The sequence below is a fragment of the Prunus mume genome, linkage group LG3 (genome assembly GCF_029339155.1).
Source record: "Prunus mume cultivar Tortuosa linkage group LG3, ASM2933915v1, whole genome shotgun sequence".
NCBI lineage: Eukaryota > Viridiplantae > Streptophyta > Magnoliopsida > Rosales > Rosaceae > Prunus > Prunus mume.
In genome coordinates, this window is record NC_142700.1 from 22,944,532 (window position 1) to 22,969,444 (window position 24,913).

The following is a 24,913-nucleotide window of genomic DNA, read 5'->3' on the forward strand; positions in this document are numbered from 1 at the left end:
TTAATGAATTTTATTGATGAAGGGTTTTTAATTAATTATATATTTTTTTAAAACAAAAATTAATTTCCTTTTTAATCTTTCACCGTCTTCATCTTAACACCCCCCTCCTTACCTTCTAATCTTTGGATTCTCTCCCCACTTGTCTGCCATCTTTGTTCTCCTTCCCTCTCTGATCTAATCCAGAGGGGGAAATAGCGGCATTTTTATTCTTTTTTTTATAAATTTAAACATTAAAAAAACTCGGAACACGTCATTCTCATGGATCCATCCAGTTACAGCCACAAGACGTCCATCCATCGGCGCAGTTTAGCACGACCCGCGAGGTCAGCAGCCGGTAACTCCCGCGGGAGTGCGACACGTGTCGGTAAGTTCCATTTTTAGGGCTTGAGGTCAGCGTGCGTGGGCTTGAAGCAGCAGCTGCTTGTTTCGTTTTTTGTTTGTCTTTCTCTTGTCTCGTGGTGCGCTCGCGTCCCCCGACTATTGGCGAAAACTTCAAAATTCCATTTTTGTCCTTCTTCCTCGTCCTCTCTCTCTCTCTCTCTCTCTCTCAGGCATATTAAGATTATAGCCGGTGCTAATTTAATGGCTGCTGCTAAACCCTAGCCGCAATTTACTGTAAAAACGATAAACATGGCCAGGACCTGTGAGTTCTTTCATCATTTTCCAATTATTCAATTTTCTGTGTGTTGCCATTAGAGCACTGAAGATTTTGTACGTTTGTTTTTTGAATTATAAAATTAAATTCTGAATTTTCCTCCAATTCATTTTCCCCTTGATCCTGTTTGGACCCCGAGAAAACTGAGGGGAGGAGAAAGGACAAGGGAATGTGAAATTTACATATTTTGTCACGTAGTTTGTAAACATTTACGTTAATTTTGCCGACTTATTTTGCTAAGCTTGATTGAGTTGTTCTATGTACTTTCACTGTGAACCAAGTCCATGGAATATGTTTAAGTTGCTGTTTTGATTTTGTGTTCTTCTGTATTTATCCGAAACCAACAGAACAACGTTCTGTAGATGGTTTATGAAACTAAGTTGTATGCATTTCAACCTTGAGATTTCAGGTCATGATGGTCATTTTTTTGGGTTTCAGAGTTTTGATTGGGATGGATCAGTGTTGGAATCATAATTGGCTTTCTATTAGGCATATTGAAGTTTGAATAAATTTTTCCTGTGCTGTGGATAGTATTGGGCATATATTGCTCATCCTTGTCCAGAATGGCAGAGGACAGCCAACGGATTGGTGGGTTTTCTTCTGGTCTGGCCGTGATATTGAATGACGAGGATAGTAAAGAGAATTCGTCAAAAACCCATCTTGTTTCATACTGTGATGATTTTGGCCATCAATCAGTGGAGCGGACCTTAGAATATGTTCTTGGTCTCCCTAACAAATCTTTTGGTTTGTTGCCCAGTCCAATTGATAGCAATCTAGTTCGCTGCATTATACAGAAAGAATTCTCTAAATTGCATGCCAATTCAAGTGCTTTGGTTAGAAACAGAGATGGAGTTTATATTCCTGGGAATGGCTGTGGTCCCCACATTGTTGGTCTTGATGAATTCAGTATTCGTGGTGATATTAGACCTATTAAGCCACCTTTGCTTGTAGAGAGCTTAGCAATGTTCAGCAGTGCCAGAGCTAATGCTTTTGTGTGGAAAGGTAAATGGATGTATGAAGTTATTCTAGAAACTTCAGGTATTCAGCAACTTGGATGGGCAACCATTTCTTGCCCTTTTACCGACCATAAGGGTGTAGGTGATGCTGCTGATTCGTATGCATTTGATGGGAGGAGGGTTAGAAAATGGAACAAGGAAGCTGAGCCATATGGTCAATCTTGGGTTGTTGGTGATGCCATTGGCTGCTGCATAGATTTGGATTGTAATGAAATATCATTCTACAGAAATGGTGTCTCACTTGGGGCTGCATTTCATGGCATTCGTAAGATGGGACCAGTATCTGGATATTATCCTGCAATTTCTCTTTCTCAGGGTGAACGATGCGAATTAAATTTTGGGGCCCGCCCCTTTAGATTTCCCATTGAAGGCTACCTTCCCCTTCAAGAACCTCCATCCTTAATTCCGGTTGCTACTCAGTTGCTGTGTTGCTTGTCAAGGCTATTGGGTATGCACTCTGTTGAGCAGGCAAAGCATTCTTCTGTTCAAAAATGGAGGCGACTGAAGAGGTTTGTTTCACATGAAGAACTTTTTTATCCTGCTTCTCATGGGATATGTGAGGAATTTTTTTCTGTACTTGGAGTAGATGTTTGGAGCATAGAGTACATTGCCTGGGGTCCATTTCTGTCATTCATGATGGAAGTGTTTGGGCAGCAGGTGCCCCATGATTATTCAAGCTTAGATAGAGTTCTTGATGTCTTTCTGGAATTTGAAGGATCACATTTGCTGTTTGAACATTTCATAAATGCCCTGGCTTGTGGTTGCAAAATAGCTCCACTGGTTCTAAAAGAGTGCCCATGTTCAGGGTCATACCCATACCTCGTGTTGGCATGCCATATCTTGAGACGACAAGAGCTTATGGTGCTTTGGTGGAAATCGCCTGATTTTGAATTCCTTTTTGAAGGGTTCCTATCACGGAAGAATCCGAATAAGCATGATCTTGAATCCATGATGCCTTCTGTTTCGTGGCCTGGTTCATGTGAGGATGTGTCATATGAAAGCACCATGGTGTTGACAACTAAAGCTTTATCTGAAGCAGTCAGTAAGGTACATATTAAGCTAAAGAGCTTGATTTTCTTTTATTGCCATAATTTAGTTTGTCTTACTTGTTGGTTGGTATTGTCCATATTATATTATTTCTAGAATGTGCAAGGGGATGAAGAACCTCTTTGAAATTGTTAATCATATAATAAGCGAGAGTGCAAGTATATAGAAATATTTGTAACATTGAACAAGAAGTATATAGAAATATTTGTAACATTCAAATTATATTATTTCTAGAATGTAAAAGTTGGGCAAGGGGATGAAGAACCTCTTTGAAATTGTTAATCATATAATAAGCGAGAGTGCAAGTATATAGAAATATTTGTAACATTGAACAAGAAGTATGATGAATGTCACAATTTTCCTCATGGACGTTTTCATTAGGGCAAGTAAAAACCATATAATTTGAGCTTTAATGTTCAATTAAACCATGTACATTGGCAGCATGCACACATGAATCTCTCTCTCCCTCTCTCTTGTATCAGATAACATGGGCATGTGATCCATATGATTCTATAAGTAGGATTCTACACTAAATCCCATGAAACCTGAATAGATGAAGATGTAGATAAGGACATATTTCTTGCTTTTGTTGAATTGATGAAGGTAAAGGTATATTTCATCTACGTAAGTCATGCTTGGGGACAAGTTGAGTTGATAAATATATAGATAAGTACATATTTGTGCTTATGTCATAGGAAAAATTTAGTTTCATATTCCTGTATTCCAATATGAAAGTATTGAATCCATGTTTATTTATTTGGACAAAAAATCTATGCTAATTTCATTTTGTATTTAAAATTTAAGCTTTGAATTAAATAGTGAATCTCCTCTTATGGTGTATGCTGTGAATTGAGTTTGGAGGGGAACTGCTTTATCTTTGATGTGAAGTTGATTAATTAGTATTTGAATTTTTAATATGGATATATACAGTATTTTACATCATCAATGTTTTACTTGGAGGTGGACAATATTTAACATCATCAGCTTGTTTTCTATGGGATTCCCTTGATCCATTTTAAATTGTATTGACAAGTCTAATTACAGTAATGTTGATCATTTAGTTGGCGACAGATAGATTTGGAATTTCATATCTGAGGACACTTTTTTTGTTGTAATATTTATAGCTTATGCTGAGCAACATTTACAGTTGTGAAGTTCCACACTAAATTTTTGCTGATAATCCATGTTATATTTGCAGATTGAGGAGAAGCATAGGGATCTCTGTCGCTTGGTCATACAGTTCATACCACCTGTGACACCTCCCCAGTTGCCTGGTTCAGTGTTCAGAACATTTTTACAGAACATTCTACTAAAGAACAGAGGAGCTGACCGGAACCTTCCACCTCCTGGAGTTTCAAGCAATTCCGTTCTTGTTTCTTTGTATACAGTTATTCTTCATTTTTTATCTGAAGGGTTTGCAATGGGGGATATTTGTGGCTGGTTGAAGAGCAATGAAAATGGTCCTGATGTTGGTTTTCTTCATAGGGGTGGTCAACGAAGCTTCCCTGTAGGTTTATTTCTTAGAAATGATCCTCATCGAAATGACAATTCTAGGCTTGGAGGATCGTTTAGTCATCTCTCGAAGTCAAACCCTATAAATGATGAGGAAGCAGAAGTAATTCGGTGGGAGGAAGGCTGTATGGATGATGAAGAAACCAGAGTGACTCATTCAACTACAAAAAAACCATGTTGTTGCTCATGTTATAATGATGATTTTACAAGAATCTCAAAGTATCCAATTAGATACACAGCCAAAGGTTCTCGTGTCCATTGCAGTCCTATTCCAGAGAGATCTGCTCATGTTGCTACAGAATGCAGTACTGGAAATTTGAATGATGAATTGGCAGATAAACCTAGCTCTAGTTATCAATCTGAATCTGAGTATAGTTATTGCCCAGTGCAGCAATTGAGGATTGTACCAAGGGAAAATAATATGTCTTCAGCCACACTCAGAGAAGAAGAACTTCTAGATGTTCTGTTGCTGTTGTATCATATAGGTCTTGCACCAAATTTTAAGCAGGTAAGGAGATAATGGGCAAGATCCTTTTTTTATTTAAAGAATACAAAGTTTTGCTGATCAATGGTTTTGTTATCCTTAACCTGTTGTGCTCAATATCTATATCGTTGGCAGTCATGGTCTGATGTGGTTGTCTTTAACAGGTTAGCATTCTTAGCAGATAACATTTGTTAAGGCTAAAACTTAAAATAACTTTGGAATTGTGATATTCTGTTGGTTGATTTGATGATACTGTTATTTGCTTGGTTTTATGTTTCCTTGTTCGTTTTTTCCCATATATGTTTTGATTTTAACAGTAACACTGTCAGGTCTTTTGTTCTCTGCCTTCTGGTTGTGTGCTTTTATTTGTTGATTTATTTGTCTTGCCTTCTATGTGAACTGACCTAAACGTTCTAGGTGTGATCATAGTCTTCTTACTGATTAATCTGAAACGTAGGTATATATTTCATGATATGTGCGCATGTGTGTGTATTTCAAATGCTGTAAGATTTCTGAAATTTTAAAATCCTGGTTGCAGGCATCGTACTACATGTCTCACCAGTCGCAGTCAATATCCCTCCTGGAAGAAGCTGATAAACAAATAAGAGAAAAAGCTAGTAATGAGCAATTAAAGCGTTTGAAAGAAGCCCGCAACGGTTATAGAGAAGAAGTTATTGATTGTGTCAGACAATGTGCTTGGTAAGATGACCTTGAAGATTAGCTTGTTTCCATAATTTATACATGTGCTGTTAAATTTTTTTTGGCTACAAGTGTTCAGAAGAATTAACTGTCTTTTACTTATATATTTATACAGGGGACACACATTTTGACACATATTTTGACACACATTGTAGACCATTGGATTAAAGCATAATTAAGGGCTGGATTTAATTTGACTTTATAATTATTATTTTTTTTAATAAAACTTTTGGAGGGTCGTGGGAACATAAATAATAACTTTCAATTTTCTTCTCTCTCCAATCTCACAAGACCTGAAAAGGAAAACAATAAAAACAACATTCTTTCATCCTTTTTTGTTTTTGCGCAAAACTCTTTCATCGTTATTTTTTTGCGCAAAACTCTTTCATCATTTTATTTTTTGCACAAAACTTTTTCATCCTTTTTTTTTGCGCAAAAATTTTTCATCCTTTTTTTCTTTGCTCAAAACTTTTCATCCTTTTTTTTTTTTTGGCGCAAAACTCTTTCATCCTTTTTGGGGCTGAAATATCACCTGTTTCTTCTCAACCCTTTTAACCAATTTGTTTCCTAGTCACCCCAGTCTTGGCTGAGCCAAATCATCATCTTTACCCACATGTTAGTGCATGTCATTGTTTGGTGTCCCACAGAACTGCACCTTGGGGTTATTAGCCATTCTGACTACAATGGTGAGCTGGGGTCCTTTGTTTCTGCAACTATTAAATGGCTTGGCTTAACCAGTAATATCCAAATGATTTAACTTGATAAGAAAGCCAGATTAGAAACAATATTTTAACTTGATAAGAAAAGTCTGTAAAACTTGATGTAAATTTGGGTAATAGCTAGATCAGTAGATTGAGAGGATGCTCTTTCAAATGATTTATAGTTAGCCATCTTCTATTCTGGTGTCTTGGGTTAAGACATCTTCTATTCTGGTGTCTGGGGTTAAGACATCTTCTACTCTGTTGTCTGGGGTTAAGCCAAGCAACTTATAAGTTGCAGAACTGAGGATCACCATTGTAGAGTTAGAATAGGCAATAGCCCCTAGGTGCAGATATGAGGGAATCCAAACAACTACATGCTCGGACATTTGCATGAAGATGCTGATGATTTTGCCACTCAGCCAAGAGTAGGAGGAAATGAATTTGTTAAGGGTTTGAGCAAGAATGGGTGAAAAGAACAGAGATGTTTCACCCCAAAAAAAAAAATAATAATAAAATTTGTTTTTATTTTTTTATTTTTCGGGTCTGGTGAGATTGGAGAGAGAAACAAGAGGACATTAAAAGTTGTCCGCATTTATACTTTCAATGCACTACACAATTTTTATTAAATATTAAATGATTATATAGTCAGATCAAATCTCAGCCATTAAATGTGCTTTAATCCAATGGTTAATAAGGTATGTCAAAATGTGTGGCTTTTTGTGTGTTGCCTGATCCTGACCCTATATGCATATATATTACAGTCCCCTTCTATCGCGGGATCTCTCAAATAATTTTATTTGAGGAACACCCTTTAGGACATATGAATTTTTTTTTAAACGATCCAAACCATCTATTTGTTAAGTTTGTATTCATAGATCATCCTTGCTAAAAATTAGACAAATCGGAAACCGTTTCCTACATCCAATTGTGCCCTACAAAATCAATGAACACGGTGTTTCAAGAAAGTACTAAAATTTCAATAACTCAATTGAGTAGTCAAATGATATCAGATTCAAGTGATTTTTTGTAGAGATGGTCTTTGAGTGAATATTTACAAAATAGACAGTTTGGATTAGTGAAATACAATGCATAGTGGGCCCTATAGCGGTGTCCCTCAAATAAGCTTATTTGAGAGATCCCTCAATTGAAGCTCCATGTACAGGGTGCCCCTCAACTTAACAAATGGATGGTTTGGATCGTTGAAAAAAAAATCATATGGGACCCTAAAGGGTGTCTTTATTTGAGGGATCCATCAATAGAAGGGGAATGTATATATATATATATATATTTATTATTCTCACGTCCGGATGTCTCGGATACCACTGTAAAATGGAGAAAAGTAGGGAAGGGTAGTAGAAAAGACATGGCTTCCACACTATAATAACATCCGGACGTCCGCATAGTATATATATATATATATATATATATATATATATATATATATAGTTTAGTTTTTTTGCATACATTTATGTACTATGTTTCCTTTGGTCACTCTGTCATGGCTTACAGGTACCGTATTACTCTAATTTCTCGATGGAAGCAAAGAGGAATGTATGCAACATGCATGTGGACTGTCCAGTTGCTTCTGGTTCTTAGCAAAGTGGATCTACTGTTCCTGTATATCCCTGAATATTATCTGGAAGCTCTGGTAAGTTGATTCTTCTTTTGTTGAACTTAACAGATTTGATGTGCAGTGAATCCTTATCAAAAAATTTGTAAAATTGATTTGAGTATGAGTGCTTGCGCTTTTCCCTTCTGATAGGAGAAAGATTATGTTTTCACTTGTTTTGTTGCATATGATAAGCATTAATACTTGTGTTTGCTCTTGTTTTATTGCATCATGTAATAAGAGTATTCCTGTCTTAAGTTCTTTTTATTCGATGGTTTTTTGAGGATGATATTCACATGTTACTAATTCTCCAGAAAAATATCGGGTGGTCCCAGTATGTACTATCCCTTGAGAGTGGTTATGGAATTACATTAGGATGCTTTGTAATTGCTTGGAAAAATTCTGAGAGAGCTTTAAATATTTCTACAAATTTGTTAACTTCTGATCTTTTGTATGTGACATAAAAAGGAAAATGAGGATAGAAAAAGGTTCTCTGCTCTCTTAAAGTTTCTGGAAATACTAGATATAGCCACAAATTGCTATGACTTATTGAGCCAGGCTTTCATTCCACCAAAAAATATTGAGCCAGGCTTTCAGAAGCACTCTTTATTTGGAATTATTCATTGCTCTACTATTCTTGCAGGTTGATTGCTTCCATGTGTTGCGCAAAAGTGATCCTCCCTTTGTACCTTCATCAATATTTATCAAGCAAGGCCTTGCTTCATTTGTATGTTGTATCTTTTAACCTTGTGTTTCCTACTTTCTATTATGTGCTCTACTCTGTGTACAATTTAACATGACAGTTACATACTGAAAAATACAAATGTACTCCTGTAATTTGTCGATGGATTACTGGCTTTTGGATTTAAAAACGATAATTGTTTAAACTGATAATTCTTTAAAAATAAATTAAGGATCCACTGTAATGAACATAAATTATTCCTTTCAGATGTGACAATTGAGCACCAAAATAATTTGTGTTTTGATTTACCTGAAAAACAATAACTCTGAAGTTTGCTATGTTACACATGCCTATTAAGGGAAAAATATGATTGTCATATTTTATGTGCTTTAGCTTTTTTAGCATAGATCCTCTGAAATTTGGACCCGGATTTTTCCATTGACAGGCCAACATGACCAGCTTATTCATGAAGATTATGAGTTTTTTTTTTGGGATTCTTTTTTCCCTAGATATTCGAATAATGTATTTGGAATGCTGAATCTGTGTCTTGTTTCACAGGTAACTTTTGTGGTCACGCACTTCAATGATCCTCGAATATCGAGTGCTGATCTAAGGGACCTGCTTCTCCAATCGATCTCAGTCTTGGTACAGTACAAAGAATATTTGGCCGTTTTTGAGAGTAATGAAGCAGCCACACAGTGGATGCCAAAGGCATTGCTGTCAGCATTTGATAATAGATCCTGGATCCCAGTGACGAACATTCTTCTGCGTTTGTGCAAGGGGTCTGGCTTTGGTTCTTCAAAGCATGGAGAGTCGTCATCATCTGTTGTCTTCCAGGTGAATGTTCTTTAATTTTGCTTTAGAATTTTCATCGTATATCTTGTTACCATCGAATAGCTTCTGATTCTTCTCTGGCCTCTTAATTCATGCAGAGATTGTTAGGGGAAACTTGTGTCAGTGATGAAGAGTTGTTCTCAGCTTTTCTCAATCGCCTGTTTAACACTCTCAGCTGGACAATGACTGAATTCTCAGTTTCAGTTAGAGAAATGCAAGAGAAGTACCAGGTGTGGATAATTTTATCCCTATTCAGACATGTAGTAATATATTATTATTACTATTTGATTTGTGTTTTACTTGATTAGTTTTATCTCTGTTTTCTACTTATATAACTCTAGCTTAAACACGCTTTGGTTTTATTGAGAAGAAAGACTCTCTCTCTCTCTCTCTGTATAAATATGTACACACACAAACTTTATGCTGTATGTCATGCATAGATGAGCTTGGACTTCATTGTGGGGGGTGCTATTGTCATGGGGAGAGGATCTAAAAGAACACAGAGTGCACTTACGAAGTAATATTAAGGGAAAAAAAAGAAGAAAAAAGAACAGGGGATGGGGAACTTTTGTTAGGATTTTGGCTCGTCAAATATGTCCTAGTTGGTTTAGGATTGTTTTAGGAAAATTAGAGGTATACCAATTCTTGTCCTAGAAGGATTAGGAAAGAATTTCAGTTTTCCTTATTCAATTTGGGTTTGGATTTCCAGAAGTCTATTAGGATTTGGATAAGTTTAATTTCCTAATCCACTTAGGAATAGGAATTCAATCAGCCTTGGGACATGTAAGCCAACTATATATCTATAAATAGGGTGAGGCAGGGCTTATTTTAGAGAGTAAGAAAAACAGCCAGAGACAGCCAAGAGTTATGAGATTAGTTCTAGGGTTGCAAAAGTTCTGTAATCTCTATTATTAATCAAAGGAGCGGTGATTTCTCTACCTAGAGAAATCACAACTGGACGTAGGCAAAAGTTATGCCGAACCAGTATAATTCTTGTGTGTTTTTAAGTTTTCTAATATTTGCTAGTTTAGTCCATTGCCATTGGTTACATTAAAGAACAAGATCTAGAAGGCGGGTTATTTAACAAATTTGAGAGGAAATAGTGAAAAGATATTGGAGTGACTTGGTAATAAATGGCCTCATATTTAACCAATTTGACTTGGTTTCACAATTTTATTGTCACAACAATATATGTTTCAAAGTAAAATGAACTGAACAGTTCATCAAAAGCAAACTAGTTCAATGAAATTCCTCTTCTAAGGTGAAATTGTTCTGGCTGCCCTGTCGGTTCCTGGTTAACTAGGTCAGTCCAGACTGAGGATACTCATGTTTGACTGTGGTATAGTCAGTAATAGTTAGAACGCTATGCATGAAAAAAGTGCAAATTTTTACTTGGCTATTTTACGTTCCAATTTTTTGTATTTCCCTCATTAGATTTTATTATGTATTTTTTAATTTTGAAGTAAACATCTCTTGCAGGTATTAGAGTTCCAGCAAAAGAAATGCAGTGTCATATTTGATCTTTCATGCAACCTTGCAAGGGTTTTGGAGTTCTGTACCCATGCGATACCTCAAGCATTTCTATCTGGAGCTGAAACAAACCTTCGAAGGTTAACTGAGTTAATAGTCTTTATTCTGAGCCACATAACATCAGCAGAAGATGCTGAGTTTTTTGACTTGTAAGATTCTGTGCCTGCAAATACAAAGACAGTTATTACTTTCCAATTTATCTGTGTTGATGCACTCCAAAAATGAACTTATCTTTGCTCTCACCATAAGCAATGCACGAAGTTGGTTTTGGGGTGTAAATAAAAGTTCCCTTTATTTTTCATAGTTTTTATGTTTTATGTTTATCTTTTTTATCTATTTTTTATTTGATTTAATGATGGTGGTGTAAACTGCCATGCAGCATTGTACTATGAGGGGCATATGCATGTAAATAAAATAAAAATAAGAGGATCGAACCATTTATTCCCACTCCTTTTAAATTTTGATAAATGTCGGTTGATCATATTTTTTCATTGTAATTCTGTGATATTGTTTACTAATTGATTCCTTTGAATTCCATATTTGAAGTTGTGGGGATTGGTATTGATGGCAAGCTGTTCCTGGAAAATCCTTGATTTTACTTTTGATCCATGACGGTCTTCAAATTGTTTTGGAATTTTCACTTTTCCTTTTACTTTTGTACTTTGATCGAGCTTTCTCACTGTTGGTTGATCGTATTCTCTTACATTTTTCTTTTTCATGTATCATTTAAGGCATTCTATTTTGCAGGTCGCTGAGAAGACATGGTCAATCCTTAGAAAAAGTAAACCGAGGAATGATATTGGCACCTCTTGTTGGTATTATCTTGAATTTGTTAAATGCTAGTGAACAGATGGAATGCATGGAACACAACGATGTAGTGAGCATCTTCGCAAGCATGGGTTGCCTTGACAGTTTTCATTGCAGATTCCAATACCTTTTGGATTACAACTGGGTTAGCCTCTCTCTCTCTCTCTCTCTCTCTCTCTCTCTCTGGGCTGAAGAGATGCAGTCTTTTCATCTAACAAAAATTAAAAATATTTTAGAACTTATTTTTTTTCTCTTGTGAATGTAAAGCAAGTTTATCAGTCCCGTCCTAGCTGTGCATGCAATTAATTAACATCAGTAATCTGGTTTCTACTTGTTCACGATTTCTGTGAAGCATTTAACTCAATTAGTGAGATCTTTTCACATGTATGCATCCTTCCGTGATTTTGGTGGGGTTTGTAGCTGTGTCTTTAGGTGGTTCATATAGCTGAGTCCTTGACATCGAATTCCATATAACAAATTATTTTTCAGTAGGTTTCTCTCTCAAGAGAAGATGATAAAAAGATGACAAAAGAAAGGAAAAAGCTCTTCATTGGATTTTACACAAATATGCTGTATTTACCATCTTGTTTATACTGTAGTTTGTTTATTTTCCAGGCTGGAACCTTTAGAGGCGATGCTTATCTTGAAAACTTGCCCAGTTAGAGAATTTTCTTAGCCTCCTTAGCCAGAGCCAATCACAAGAAAATACGATATACAGGGGAGAAACAGATGGGAATGATGACATGTGCTGCATTTGTTATGCTTGTGAGGCAGATGCCAAGTTTTCACCTTGTTCGCATAGGTCTTGTTATGGCTGCATAACGAGGCATCTTTTGAATTCCCACAGATGCTTTTTTTGCAATGCAACAGTCGTGGATGTCGTCCGGATTAGTGAGAAGAGTTGATAACTTTGCTTTTTAGTTTGTTCCTTTTAGTTTGGGTTCTTGTCTCCTTGTATTTATCCTTGAGCTGGTCAGCAACTGATCACTCACTGCTGCTCAAGTGTCAGCCACAGAGAATTGCGAAAATGGCAGAGCACAAAAAGGAAAAAAAAGTAGAAGGGAGGGAAGGAGGAAAGAAAAGATAATTTACTTCCAATTTCTGCATTTAGATTTATATAATTATACAGTGTACATAATCGATCTACAATGTTACAGTCTTGGGTTGTGGAAAAGACTTCAGTGGTGGATCGTCCTGACAAACGGTTATTTCAGATAGATGACTCGGCGATTCTACCCTTCTTTTTTGTAGAGGGAGTTAGAGGGCATTATTCTGTAAATATGAGATGTAAATGGAAAGGAAAATCTTTTGGCTCTCTCTCTCTCTCAAACAAACAAACTACACAACCTTTTATTCATTGATTTGGACATTGCTGCACTGGGAAAGATAAAGCAGTCAGTCAAAAATGGTGCTTTTGTTGCCAACTTAAAAGTGCCATTCACACATAGAGGAGTACAAAGTTATTATTTTTATTGGGGGAAAACCCGAGTTGACTAGAAAGTCAACAAACTGGCACCGTACCGAACTAGACCGGTTTAATTGGTTTCGGTCTCGGTTTTTACACCTCCAAACATCCGCCGAACTGGATTGGTGAATTTAATATATATATATATATATGTAATTGTTTTAGGCAAAAATCGTATTTTTGCCTAAAACGGATGGAGTGAGCTCAAAATTCAACTTCCAGGGCTCAGATTAAGTTTCGTTCTTCATGAAAGTTGTTCATCTCTATGCTTGCTGCAACATATCCAAATTTGGGTTTATTCGGACAAATGTGGAATCCTAGGAGTTGAAAACACCAGATGCCAGCAAAAAGCTTATAGGGATCAATTCGGGCCTAATTAGGGCCCAATTCCAATGCTCTAATGAATTGTCTTTCTTCATGAAAGTTTTTCATTAGAATGTCTACTGCAACATATCCAAATTTGGGATCATTTGGATAAATGTGGAATCCTCCCGACATCAAATATCAGAAGCATACCAGTAACAGCGAAAGTTGATAATAGTGGCAATTCGGGCCTAATTATGACCCAATTCGAGCCAGCCTCCAATTCTCAAATGAACATTCCTTCTGCATGGAAGTTGTTCATTTGGATGTCTACTACAACATATCCGAATTTGGCGTCCTTTGCACAAGTATTGAATCTTCAGGGCGTTAATCATGATTTCTGTTCATGACAGCAGTCTGTGACGACCAGTCAGATGTAACCATGTTAAAACCAAATCTTCTATTACTCAAAAGGAATTAAGTTCTTCATGAATATTGTTCCTACTTATGTGGAGAACAACATATCCGAAATTGACAGCAATTGGATCAACCTAGCATTCCCAGTTTATTATGCATCAAGGCATGTTCGGAGGAGAAACTCAGTGGCTGCAAATAAGGTTTTGCTTCATCAATGGAGGGACTTAATCACAAGTGAGTTGATTTAAAGAAGAATAAAATAATGTTGTGGTAGATGGAAACAATTTAATATTCTCTGTGATGAAATATTAAAACAAAGCCAAAGCTCAACATACATGTGAAAAGTCTACACCAAGGTTGAAAAATGAATAAAATAATATGCAAATAGGCTTAAAGAATGAATAAAGAAAGACGTAGAGATGGTGGTCATTATCTCTCCATTTCTTTTTTCTTTTAGTTAGCTACTTTTAGCTGTCACTCACCAATCAATGGTAAGTGGACTAATACTTTGGATTTCTTTAAGTCTAATAGTGACAACTTTTGTCATTTCAACAACCCACTCACCAAAACCAATGGCAAGTGAGTACGTCAAATTAGCTGTTGGTCCACTCAACTAACCTCATTCTCTATAAATTGAAGGAGAAATCATCAGCAAAACACACACAATTCAACCAACAAAAACCAGACTCAATGTCTATAAACCCAGCTCAAAAGCCTGAAACAGCCTTCCTTTTTCATTCTCTGAATTCCCAGTTGAAACTCCTGAGTAACTTTCTTTATTTTACTCTGCCAACTCCTGGTATGATTTTTTTTTCTCGTACAAGATTGAATAGAGAAATCTTCAATATCCATTTTAATTTTATGTAACATGTCTGAATAGAGAAATCTTCAGGCTATGTTGTTTATGTATATTCCTTTTTCTTTCAAGTTGTCTTAATAGAGAAATATTTGATAAACTTTTGCCATTTCCATTACCGTTCAATTTTAGCTTCTATCAGTTACCATTTTCGCACTAGATGAATATTGAAGTCCTCTTAATTGAGGCATAGAAAAGAACCTGTATTGGGCCAGTTCCCTACCCAATCCACAATTGATTGATTAAAGTCAATATCGGTGTGCATTTGCTAGTCTTACCAATTTTCAATATGTTGGAGTTTTTCATTGCCAACAATGGCACACCTTCCTAATTGCAACAAGCAAACTCCACGGCCAAACACCATGCAAATGGCTGACAAGTCCTTTCTGGACTAAACAATAATAAGAGTAACTGATTATCATTTGGCATATGTGTAATATATGTGTGTGTATATATATATATATATATATAAATTCTCCTATGCGGACCTATGGACGTTATTATCATGTGGATGTTATGTCATTCACACGATAATAACATGTAATAACCCGATCCTAAATTAATATTTAATTATTAAAGTATTCAAGTAAAAGACAATTTTACCCTATGAATATCTTAATGGTTTTAAAGTTGAATTTTTGTTTGGGAAAGAATTTGGGAAAATGAAAGGCACCATGACGTAGATCACGTCGAGATGAGTCCGTAGACACGTAGTAGGCTCAAATCAGAGTTATAACAAGGAAGTTACCATCAAAAGAAGCCCAATGGCAAAATCGTAATTATTTCAAGAAGGGTTTGAAAAAAAATTATGAAATCTCTCTCTCTCTCTCTCTCTCTCTCTCTCTCTCTCCTAGAGCCTCCATCCCGTGCTCGACAATTCCCTTTGAGTAACAATTGATCGGTTTGGCCCTCCTCCGTGGCGTCCGATCGCCTCCGCCACAAGGCTTGTACCAATAGAACCAAGACGACGCCGCTTCCTACCCCACCCTCACCTGCTGCCATCGCCGCTGATCTCGCTGGAAATCACAAAGAAGAGTCGTTTTGACCCAAACTTCCCGGAACTCGTTCGGACGATTCCAACCACCAATTTCTTCGATCTAAGTATGCTTTTTCATCCTCTCAATGTGTTCTACCTGATGGTTGGGTTGAATAGGATCCATTTTTGCATTTTGTAACTCGATTTAGATATTGAAATTTGGTTGGTTTTCGGCTCGCGATTCCAGCCATTTTCAGCCACTTTTTAGGGCTGGTCCAAGAACAAAAGTTGTTGCATTCATTGTTCTAACCATATAGATATAGGTCTTGATTGACAACTTGGAGATTTTCCTATTGCTAGAATCGCTTTGGACACTCACGCGCTACCAGTGCGTGGGTCACTTTATGATCTTTGGGTCCTAAAATGATCCTCATATCGTCTCGAGCACGACGGCATGCTCGGATTTGAAATTGGTTATCATTTGACCGTCGATTGAATATCGCATATTGGGTCTTATCCGGGTTCAATGCGTTCAAACCTTTGGATCATTTTCAATTTAAAATATGTTGATCTAGGCATTTCTACGATTGTGTAGGAATTCGCGGATCGTGAATCGAGTCCCGAATGCTCCGATTCAATAATTCAAAGTTAAGGATAAATGATAATTGTCCAATCGTGCGGTCGCTAGCAATTCGACTGTTCGATGCTAACCAAACTAGCAAGACATGTTTATTAAACCTTGTTGAACTCATAGAAACTTTTAGATAGGAAATCGGAGGTCGTGAGCCCTGCGGGCCTGATTAACCAGTTTTGGGAAGTTTGACTACTCGGTTGACCGAGAGCCTTCTGAGGTAGTTTCATCCTTCGAGAAGTGCAAGAACGATTCTAGGAACGAGGCTTGACTGTTATGTGAATTATTTTGATTATGTTTGGATTTTGAGATTAAATTATAGTATTTTATGGTATTCTTGGATGTTATTTCGGATATTCGAAGATTATGCATTATTGGAAGTGATAAGATCTCTAGGGGTTATTATTTATTTATTATTACTATTATGATTATTATTATAGTATGTGACTGAGTGTTATTGGATGAGTTAATGTTTATAAGTTACTATGTAATCACTTTTACTTTCTAAGGATATTATATTTTAGTTGTGAGTGAATGGTTTGTTAATCGGTTTTCAACGTGAATAATAAACTAATTAAATATCTAAGTGCATGTCTATATTTAATATATATACTCAGTGGTTTGAGAATTATGAATTATGGGTACTAGTTCCCAACAGTATGTGGTGTAAATTTAAAGGTAGTTGAGAACTGATTTTTGGAAAGTTGAGAAAAGATTTGAAATATGGATTTGTGGAATATGGGAAATTTTATGATAAGTTTTGGAATATAGTTTTTAAACCCACCACACGGGTACCCCCCCAGTTGCTTATGAAACAGTTTTGTCAATTATGACAATGCCCCATGAGTTCGGGATGCCCGAATCGTAGCGAGGATGCGCTCGGGCTGACTATGTGTTCTCCGAGTTCAAGGAATGCGACTCGTGTTGACTATGTGGCTCCGAGTATTATGAGGAATGCGACGTTGACTCAGATTTCCGAGATTCATGGGATGTATCACTTATGTGACACTTGGAATTGATGGAATATTATGAATGGAGGTGCGCCTAGGTGGAGAATATTTTGGTTTTAAGATGTTTAAACAAAAATTGATGATTTTATCTTGGTATTTTTGAGTAAAAATTTTAAAACCTATTTTCTGACTACAATTCATTACTATTCTCTTAAGTGATGAGTCTGTTATTATATGTGGAAGATAGAAGCATGTTTTATTCAAACTGTTGACAACGATATTAAGGTTTTACGTGACTAAAGTTATTTTAGTAACTTTCTTGTTTTCATACATATCTGGGTTGTTTTTGCACATATGTGAATGGGTGAAAGATTGTTCTTAAATAAAAAAATCTTTTGTACTTTTTCAGAGGATTATTTAGAGTTGAAGTTTTGGTGAGGGAAGTATGAAAGAACTACACATGACTTGATCCATGAGTAAGGGTACGTAAGCAACCTATAGTTACTAGGTGCAGCCACAAAATCAAATGTATGAAAATTTGTTCAGTTAAATTATTTTGGGATTTGATAACGTATTCATGTTGTTCTAAGAGTTGAGAGCAGTTTCAGATGGTAGAATGATTTTGGTATAAAGAGGCCTAAGGCCATTTAAAGTTATTTGTTTGATGCATGCTAAACGATTGTAGCCATGAGTTGCATTTGGTGCAGGTAAAATTTTTGGAAAATGAGCGAATTATAGGGGAGACTGCCGAAATTTCGACAGAAGTCAAACCGTAAAAGAAATTTGAGTCTTAAATAGAAGGGCAATTTGGTCAAGTGTGCCCGGCACTTGCCAAGTGTTAGACATGCACAGGGTTTGGCTCAAATTCTAAAGTGAAATTTGGGTCGGATCCTGTCATAATATGCGGACATCTAAACGAGAGAATAATTATATATATGCTGTTTTATTAGATATTGTAAAACCGGTTCAAGACTGGAAACCGGTGAAACCACACCGGTGTAACGGAACTACACCGACAGTTTCTCTAGCCATTTTGGCAATAACCGACCCGCTATATCATGAGGCCCAAGATTAATCCAGCAAATTGGGTAGAAACAGAGAGCCCAATTGATAATCTTACAGGAAGGAAATGACAAAAAGGCCCTTCGGCTTAGCCAGAAATGACGCACAAATTGTTTGCTCTGCTGAGGCCTGCTTGCTGCTGGTGGAGATTGCGAGGGCCGAGTGACCGAGTATCGTAGGCTCCTCAGAGAGAGAGAGAGAGAGAGAGAGGAGAGAGGGTAGCAATGTTGTCTGGTCTGAAATTGCAGGTGAAACCCACAATCAAGCAAAGCTACAGCTTCCTGGGGAGCACAAAGCCTGGCCGTCTGCCCTACCATCTAAGACTTCCGGCTCGACGGGTGATCTCGGTGTCCGTACGGTCTGAGTATGTTAACGAAGCATCTCAGCCGTCAGTTTCATCGCACTACAGGGAAAGTGTGGGATCTCCATTACCTTCGGCTTCACTTCTTCAGCTCTCCCACTGGAACCTCACCCATCGCCACATCGTCTTGCTCAATGTCGTTGCTTGCGCCGTAACTCTCTCTCTCTCTAGATTTTTAATATACTATTTATGCTTTTGGAAGCATAGTTCTGTTTCTGATTGAAGTTTAATATGCTTTGGAAATTAGATTCTTCAAGGTGGGTTTTTCTTCAGGGTATTCTGAAAGCAAAACCCAACAATCTCAGCTAACATTTTTTGAAAGAATTACAGAAATTGGTGGTGCTATTGAGTCAAGTTTTGTTTTTGGTTTTTGGGGTTTTTTAATAGGCAGCAGTTTCTGCGACGTGGCTCTTCTGCTCTGCAATCCCCGCGCTTCTGGTTTGTAGTCTTGAATACTTGATTTTAATCAGCATTGGAAATTGGCTATGTTTTTCTTGAGCAATCGCTGTTAGTAAAGTGAATTTCCAATGTGGTTTTCTAAAGGCTTTCAAGAGGGCAGCTCAATCACTTGAAAAGCTGATGGATGTTATTAGGGAAGAGCTTCCTGACACAATGGCTGCTGTTCGTTTATCCGGGATGGAGATCAGTGACCTCACTATGGAGCTCAGTGATCTTGGGTTGGCATTACCATTTCAAAGTTCTTATATGCTTGTCTCAAGCTAAATGGAAGATATCTTTAATTAACTCATTATCAGCTGACTCATTTGGTTTGTGGTGCAGCCAGGAAATTACACAGGGTGTTAGAAGTTCCACTCGAGCTGTTCGCGTGGCAGAGGAGAGGTTTCGCCGCTTGACAAACATGGCTCCATCAGGTTATCCATGTCTTCTATAGTCTTTTTTTGGTTGTTGTTGTTTTACCTTTAGTTTTCAATTGGGTTTTGGAGCAATGAATGTAAAATTCATCTTTACTTGCTTAGCATCGGTGCAGGAGGTGGCCAGTCCGAAAACTGAGGTTCCAGGGCCAGTTTTGGCTAGAACTGCAAGAGGCATACGGGAGGGGATTGTGAAGGGCCGTGCTCTGTGGCAAATGTTTTTCACTATCACCCGGTTCTCTAGGCTGGCACTCAACTATATAACCAGTCGAAATAAGCGGTAGAGTAGATCACAACCATACAAGAGCTTCAGGGTGAGCAACATCAAATTTTTGTGAATATACATAACTTCAAAAAAAAAGTTTCATGTCCCAATTTAATGATTCCAAGTTAGGATGGTGAACTTTGTAGTCACAGTTTTCCGTTGCAGAATGTTGCCTTCATGATAGATATCCTTTGGTTTGCCTTGTTCCTTTTTTTTGTCACTTGGAAGTGTAATTGGTTTCTTGTAGATTTGTATGAGAACACCTCTGTAATGCCATCTGCTTGATCAAATAACATCGTCTGCTTTTAGTTTTCTCCCGTACTATGTTACAGCTTTGATTAAAGTTGTGCAATGTTATATTCTGATTAATTTTGGGTGTTAGCTGGCTGTGGCTTGATATGTTAACCTGGTATCTATTAAACAGTAAATATATATCTGGAACCAAGTCATTAAAGATAACTACTTTAGGCATATACTCTTATGAAATGTATTGTATATTCATGCTAGAACTAATATACTATATTGAAAATACAGTTGAATGTGTAGCTATAAGCCTATAACTAGGTTTAATCATTTTGTTGGATTGAACATGATTGGATTTGGAACAAGTAATTAAGTTGATAAACGTACATCCTAGTATGCCATTTTAGCAGGACTAGTAACACTGAGTTTTAGGAGAAGATGGGTGAGTTTGAGAAGAACAACAACGAATGGTATTAACGAGTATGAATACACTAGGAATCTAACAAATGGACCAAATTGCTGTTTATGGCTATGTGAATACTGAGGTTCTTTGCTTGGAGTTTATGGAGTAACAGGTATAAATTTGGAAGTCATTGAAAGCAAAGGAGGATAACCGAGCACCACAGGTACAGTTAGGAAGCAAATATATTAATTAAATGCTTTAGGGTAAGTGGGAAAAAAATGGGCAGAAAATGTGATTGGATGGTAAATTGGGCAGTCCTGATTTTCATCTTTGTATGTTCTCTTCTTGGATAAGAGCTACAGTAGCAATAAATGAATGGCTTTCTCTTTAATTATGTATTTAGGGTGCTTAATTATGTTCTCTCAGAGAATTTTCTTTTCATAGTGAGGCCCTTGCATGATACTTGGTGAACATAAACATACTTGTATTAGGGTTTAATACCACAGTGTCCAGTGTTTTCCTCGAATTTGAACAATTTCTTCCTTTGAATCTTGGTCTCTTTTGCCGAATTTGACATTAATATTAATATACTTTAATGTGTGAGCCTCTACGTGTGATTGACGGATTAAAACACACTAACCAAATCGGACAAATTCAAAATTTATGGTCACATGATTTCTGTAATGTGTCTACAAACCTGATGTTATCAATTTTCTTTTGGGGAAGGAATCCAAATTTATTATATATCTTAGAAGCAAAAAGAGATAAAACTGAGAAGCTACTTTTTTCTTTCTTTCTTTGGTCTGAGCCCTCACTCACTAGCGGGAACAAGTAAAAAATGAAAACCTTGCGAAAACCCACAGCCTTAGTAAGGTTCTCTGGGGCAATAACTTAGGGTCTAATATGAGAAACTTGCTTAAGGATGTGAGTAGATCTGAGCACGGATCGGTTCGGGAGAGATCTCTACCAGTTAACCATATCGAACTTTCAGAACCCCATTCCTACGGACCTGGGAGCATCATGTGAGTGTTGAGAGACTAGAAAAGAAAATCAGTCTCTTTTACTTAGAGGTTGCAGTGTAGCAGCAGATGCTATTGATTTATGGTCGGATTTGCAGACAGCAACTAATGGTACCCACATGCTGGCCCTCTCTCCCTGATTAAGGGCAGGATTAGCAGCAGATGGCAACTCACCATCAACAATGGAAATCATGACTTAAATATTTTAAATGTTGACACGGACTGGCCTCTCTCCCCTCCTTCTCCCTGATTTTGATAGAAGGGAAAGTGTAAAGGACATTGAGAGACTTCCTGATTTTGATAGATGGGAAAGTGTAAAGGACATTGAGATTCTGGTTTGCAAGAGAAATGCCAAAGACGAGCTCCATTCCAAGTAAAACATGACAAAAGTACCACCTCCCTTTCACCTCACGACCGCCCTCATATACACTACACACTAGTTCATTTCTGTTTCTTTTTTTCCCCCCTCTTGAATGTTCATTTCTATTGCTTTGATGTTCTCACCACCACAATTTTACTACAACAAAAGGGTAGAGATTTTCCTGCTGACGTTTTACCAGTTCGTATTCTTTTGTATATTTATGTATTTTGGTAATTGAGTAAAGAACAGGAGAATCAAAGTACAAAATAAAGGGCAGATATGAACTTAGTCAAGTTGGCTAGAATACATCTTCGCTTCCTCTCCACTTGAGTTCAAATCCCACTCCTGTAGTTTAAATTAGATTAAATTAGAATATCGCTTGCATAAAAAATATATATAAACAAAACATAGGAAGGGATGTGTACGGGCAAAACGAAAATGAAAATCGCTACTCTAGCAAATATTTTGACAAAAGAGATGAGTAAAAATTATTAAATTGCAAACTAATCCTCTTTTTATAAATATATATAGAGGAACCCTACTTTTTCCTAAGCTTTTTATTTTCTTTCAACAAGTTTGGGTGGGTTTCAATTTCCAAAGCAAACAAATTATTTACAGACAAAAACACCTCTGGTTTTTATACATTGTCTTGGAAAGCTCATTACTAATGAATAGAAGTGAAGTAGGAAGAGCTCCTGATCAATCACAGACAAAAGAACCCGAAAAAGGGAGAGCAATTTACATTTTGTCATAGCAAAGAAACCAACAAGAGACTTCCATTAGTTGAATAATAGATCCATAACTGTACATTAATGTCCTCATCAGTTCTACTTGATTAGAAATAGATCTTACAAATGTACAAACCTAGAGAAAACTTGAAAAAAAGCTGTAGAAGCTAGGTTTGTGGAATGTCTGTGTTGAGCTAGAGCTGTGATTGAAGAGTTTAGGAGGAAGAAACAGAAGAAGAATAGTTAATCTGACCACCTGGACCAGAGCTTATAGGTGGTTTAGTCGCCTTCCTTGTTCTTGTAGCCATCATCATAATTGTCTCTTCCTGCATTACATACATAAATACATACAACCAGGCCCATACATATAAAAAGAAAGGATGGCAAAACAAACTATTAACGAGAGAGAGAGAGAGAGAGAGAGATTGGTATATTACGTTAAATTTCATTTCTCTTTCGGTCCGTAGAGGAGGAGGGTGTTGACTATGATCATCATGAAGTCCCAAACAGTCGAGGCAAGCCTTGATGACTTGTTCAAAGAAAGTGCAGGGGGCTGTTGAAACGGGGTCCTTCTCTCTGCTGCTCCTCAGTTGCTGAACTTTCCATATTCTGATGAATTTCCTTTCGGTTTTCTTGCCTCTGCTTCTGCTTCTTTTGTCTACTTCTTCTTCTTCTTTAAGTTTGCCTATTTTGGTGATCGGTGGTTTTTGCTCCTTTTTATGTGGGAAAATTTAGAAACATCATCAAAAGTTAATACATCAATTTCAATTTGCCAACTTGAAGAAAAACTTCAAAAATATCATCTCAATTTTTCAAAATCTATGATTTGTCATATGACTACTCTTTTTTTTTTTTTTTTTTCTTTTCTGGTCAGGATATGTTCCATTAATAAGAAACATATAACGTTACAAAAGGTCAAATAATAATAATCATAACATCTCATGCCCAACATCATTAAAACTAAAACAAAACAAAACAAACTGAATTAAGCCCACAAACAAAAGCCCAACAACACTATAAACCCGAACCCTATGTAATAAGGTTAACGTTATTACCATTGCCGCCATCGCCGCAGCCGAGATGAGCACCACAACCACTAGAACAAGAGTTTGTGAAGACACCCGAAGAGACTGACGAACGAGAATGGTGAAGAAGCCAAAGCCGCATCATACTCATATGGTCAAACCATGGATCTAAGAAGATCCCACACTCCCAAAACCAAGTAGCCTTCTCACAAACTTTAGTCTTGAGAGACACAAGCATAAGGGAGGAGAAGTCAGTTGAACACTCAATAGCTAGGGAAGGGACAAAGGCATGGATGTGACAATGGGGTTGTGATTGAGGGAAAACAGAAGGGGGGACAACCCTGAAAAAACAAAAACAAAAAAATAAAATAGTGGGGTTGTGATCGAGGGAAAATAGAGGGTGGACAACTATGAAAAAACAAGAACAACAAAATAAAATTCTCACAAGGAAAGAAGAAACTCTCACATAGGAGAGAGACAGAAGATTAGCTGACATGGGAGCAAGAAAGTAAAGAACAAAATAGAGGGGCGGGGAGGAGGAACAATGACCTCCTCTCTCCTCAAAGGGGGCTGCGACGCTAAGAAAAGTTTTAGGGGAAGGGCAGTTAGGGTTGGAGAGAGAGAGAGAGAGAGAGACGTGACATGACTACTCTACGGATGATGGAATTGAAAATTGCAGAGAATTATTAAATAACAGAACTTAGATATCCGTCGTTTAAATTTCTATCAATTAAAATTTTCAATGTTTGGATTTATGTATGTCAAATTTTGTGAATGACATAAATGATGGTGAAAATGAATTCCTACTCAATAGAAATTGCAAGAGAATGAATCTTCTAGTGTAAATTAAATTCAGGAATCTTGATTCCCAATTTCCAAAAAATTTCATGTTTAAGTTGTCAAACAATGGAAATATTAATTTATACTCTTCAATTCCCATCTAGGCCCGCCCATAGCCCTTTGAAACCTCGGCCCTGCTGGAAAAATTTTAAAAAAATGTAAAACTCGCCCTGAACAGAAAAATTCTGATTGGCTCAGCCCGTGATGAACCTAGGTGCAATAGTTTTCAAATTTTATAAAAAAAAAAAATTCCAAAAAAGAAGAAATAAAAGAAACTACAACCTTTTACTCTTGTTAAGATTTCAAATAAACGGATCCATGACTCATTAGTAGCAACATTGATATTGATCCAACTTAACAACCCTATTAAATAATGTGGAGGTTTTATATAAAAAGGTCTCACTGTTATTGATAGCGGAACTATTTATTATATGTTATATTTTATTTTGTTAAGTTTCCAATATGTAATTTCATATTCTTCAACACTCCCTCTCACGTGAGGCCACTCTTTAACAGGCCACATATGCAATCAATTTCACATCGATAACTTTTATTTTTTA

The 24,913-nt window shown here is 36.8% G+C and overlaps 2 protein-coding genes across 2 annotated transcripts; both read left to right on the top strand.

Moving 5' to 3' along the window:
- Window positions 1-1,074: 1,074 nt before the first annotated feature.
- On the top strand, window positions 1,075-12,728 carry LOC148919132 (E3 ubiquitin-protein ligase RKP-like). The gene is given in 11 exon segments (XM_089048971.1): window positions 1,075-2,718; window positions 3,917-4,738; window positions 5,253-5,413; window positions 7,624-7,762; window positions 8,367-8,450; window positions 8,964-9,242; window positions 9,338-9,469; window positions 10,719-10,918; window positions 11,517-11,721; window positions 12,192-12,219; window positions 12,222-12,728. Coding segments are annotated over 11 exon segments (3,810 nt in total). The 5' UTR covers window positions 1,075-1,218; the 3' UTR covers window positions 12,482-12,728.
- A 5,681-nt stretch (window positions 12,729-18,409) lies between these two features.
- On the top strand, window positions 18,410-20,046 carry LOC103343677 (uncharacterized). Its single transcript, XM_008247322.3, has 5 exons — window positions 18,410-18,748; window positions 18,985-19,035; window positions 19,141-19,274; window positions 19,378-19,469; window positions 19,575-20,046. The coding sequence occupies exons 1-5, from the start codon at window positions 18,461-18,463 to the stop codon at window positions 19,751-19,753; spliced, it is 744 nt and encodes a 247-aa protein (XP_008245544.2). The 5' UTR covers window positions 18,410-18,460; the 3' UTR covers window positions 19,754-20,046.
- The last annotated feature ends 4,867 nt before the right edge of the window (window positions 20,047-24,913 follow it).

Coding starts and splice junctions, on each gene's coding strand:
- LOC103343677 (XM_008247322.3), top strand. CDS start 18,461: ATGTTGTCTGGTCTGAAATTGCAGGTGAAACCCACAATCAAGCAAAGC. Junction 18,749..18,984: donor TCAATGTCGTTGCTTGCGCC/GTAACTCTCTCT, acceptor GTTTTTTAATAG/GCAGCAGTTTCTGCGACGTG. Junction 19,275..19,377: donor ATGGAGCTCAGTGATCTTGG/GTTGGCATTACC, acceptor TTTGTGGTGCAG/CCAGGAAATTACACAGGGTG.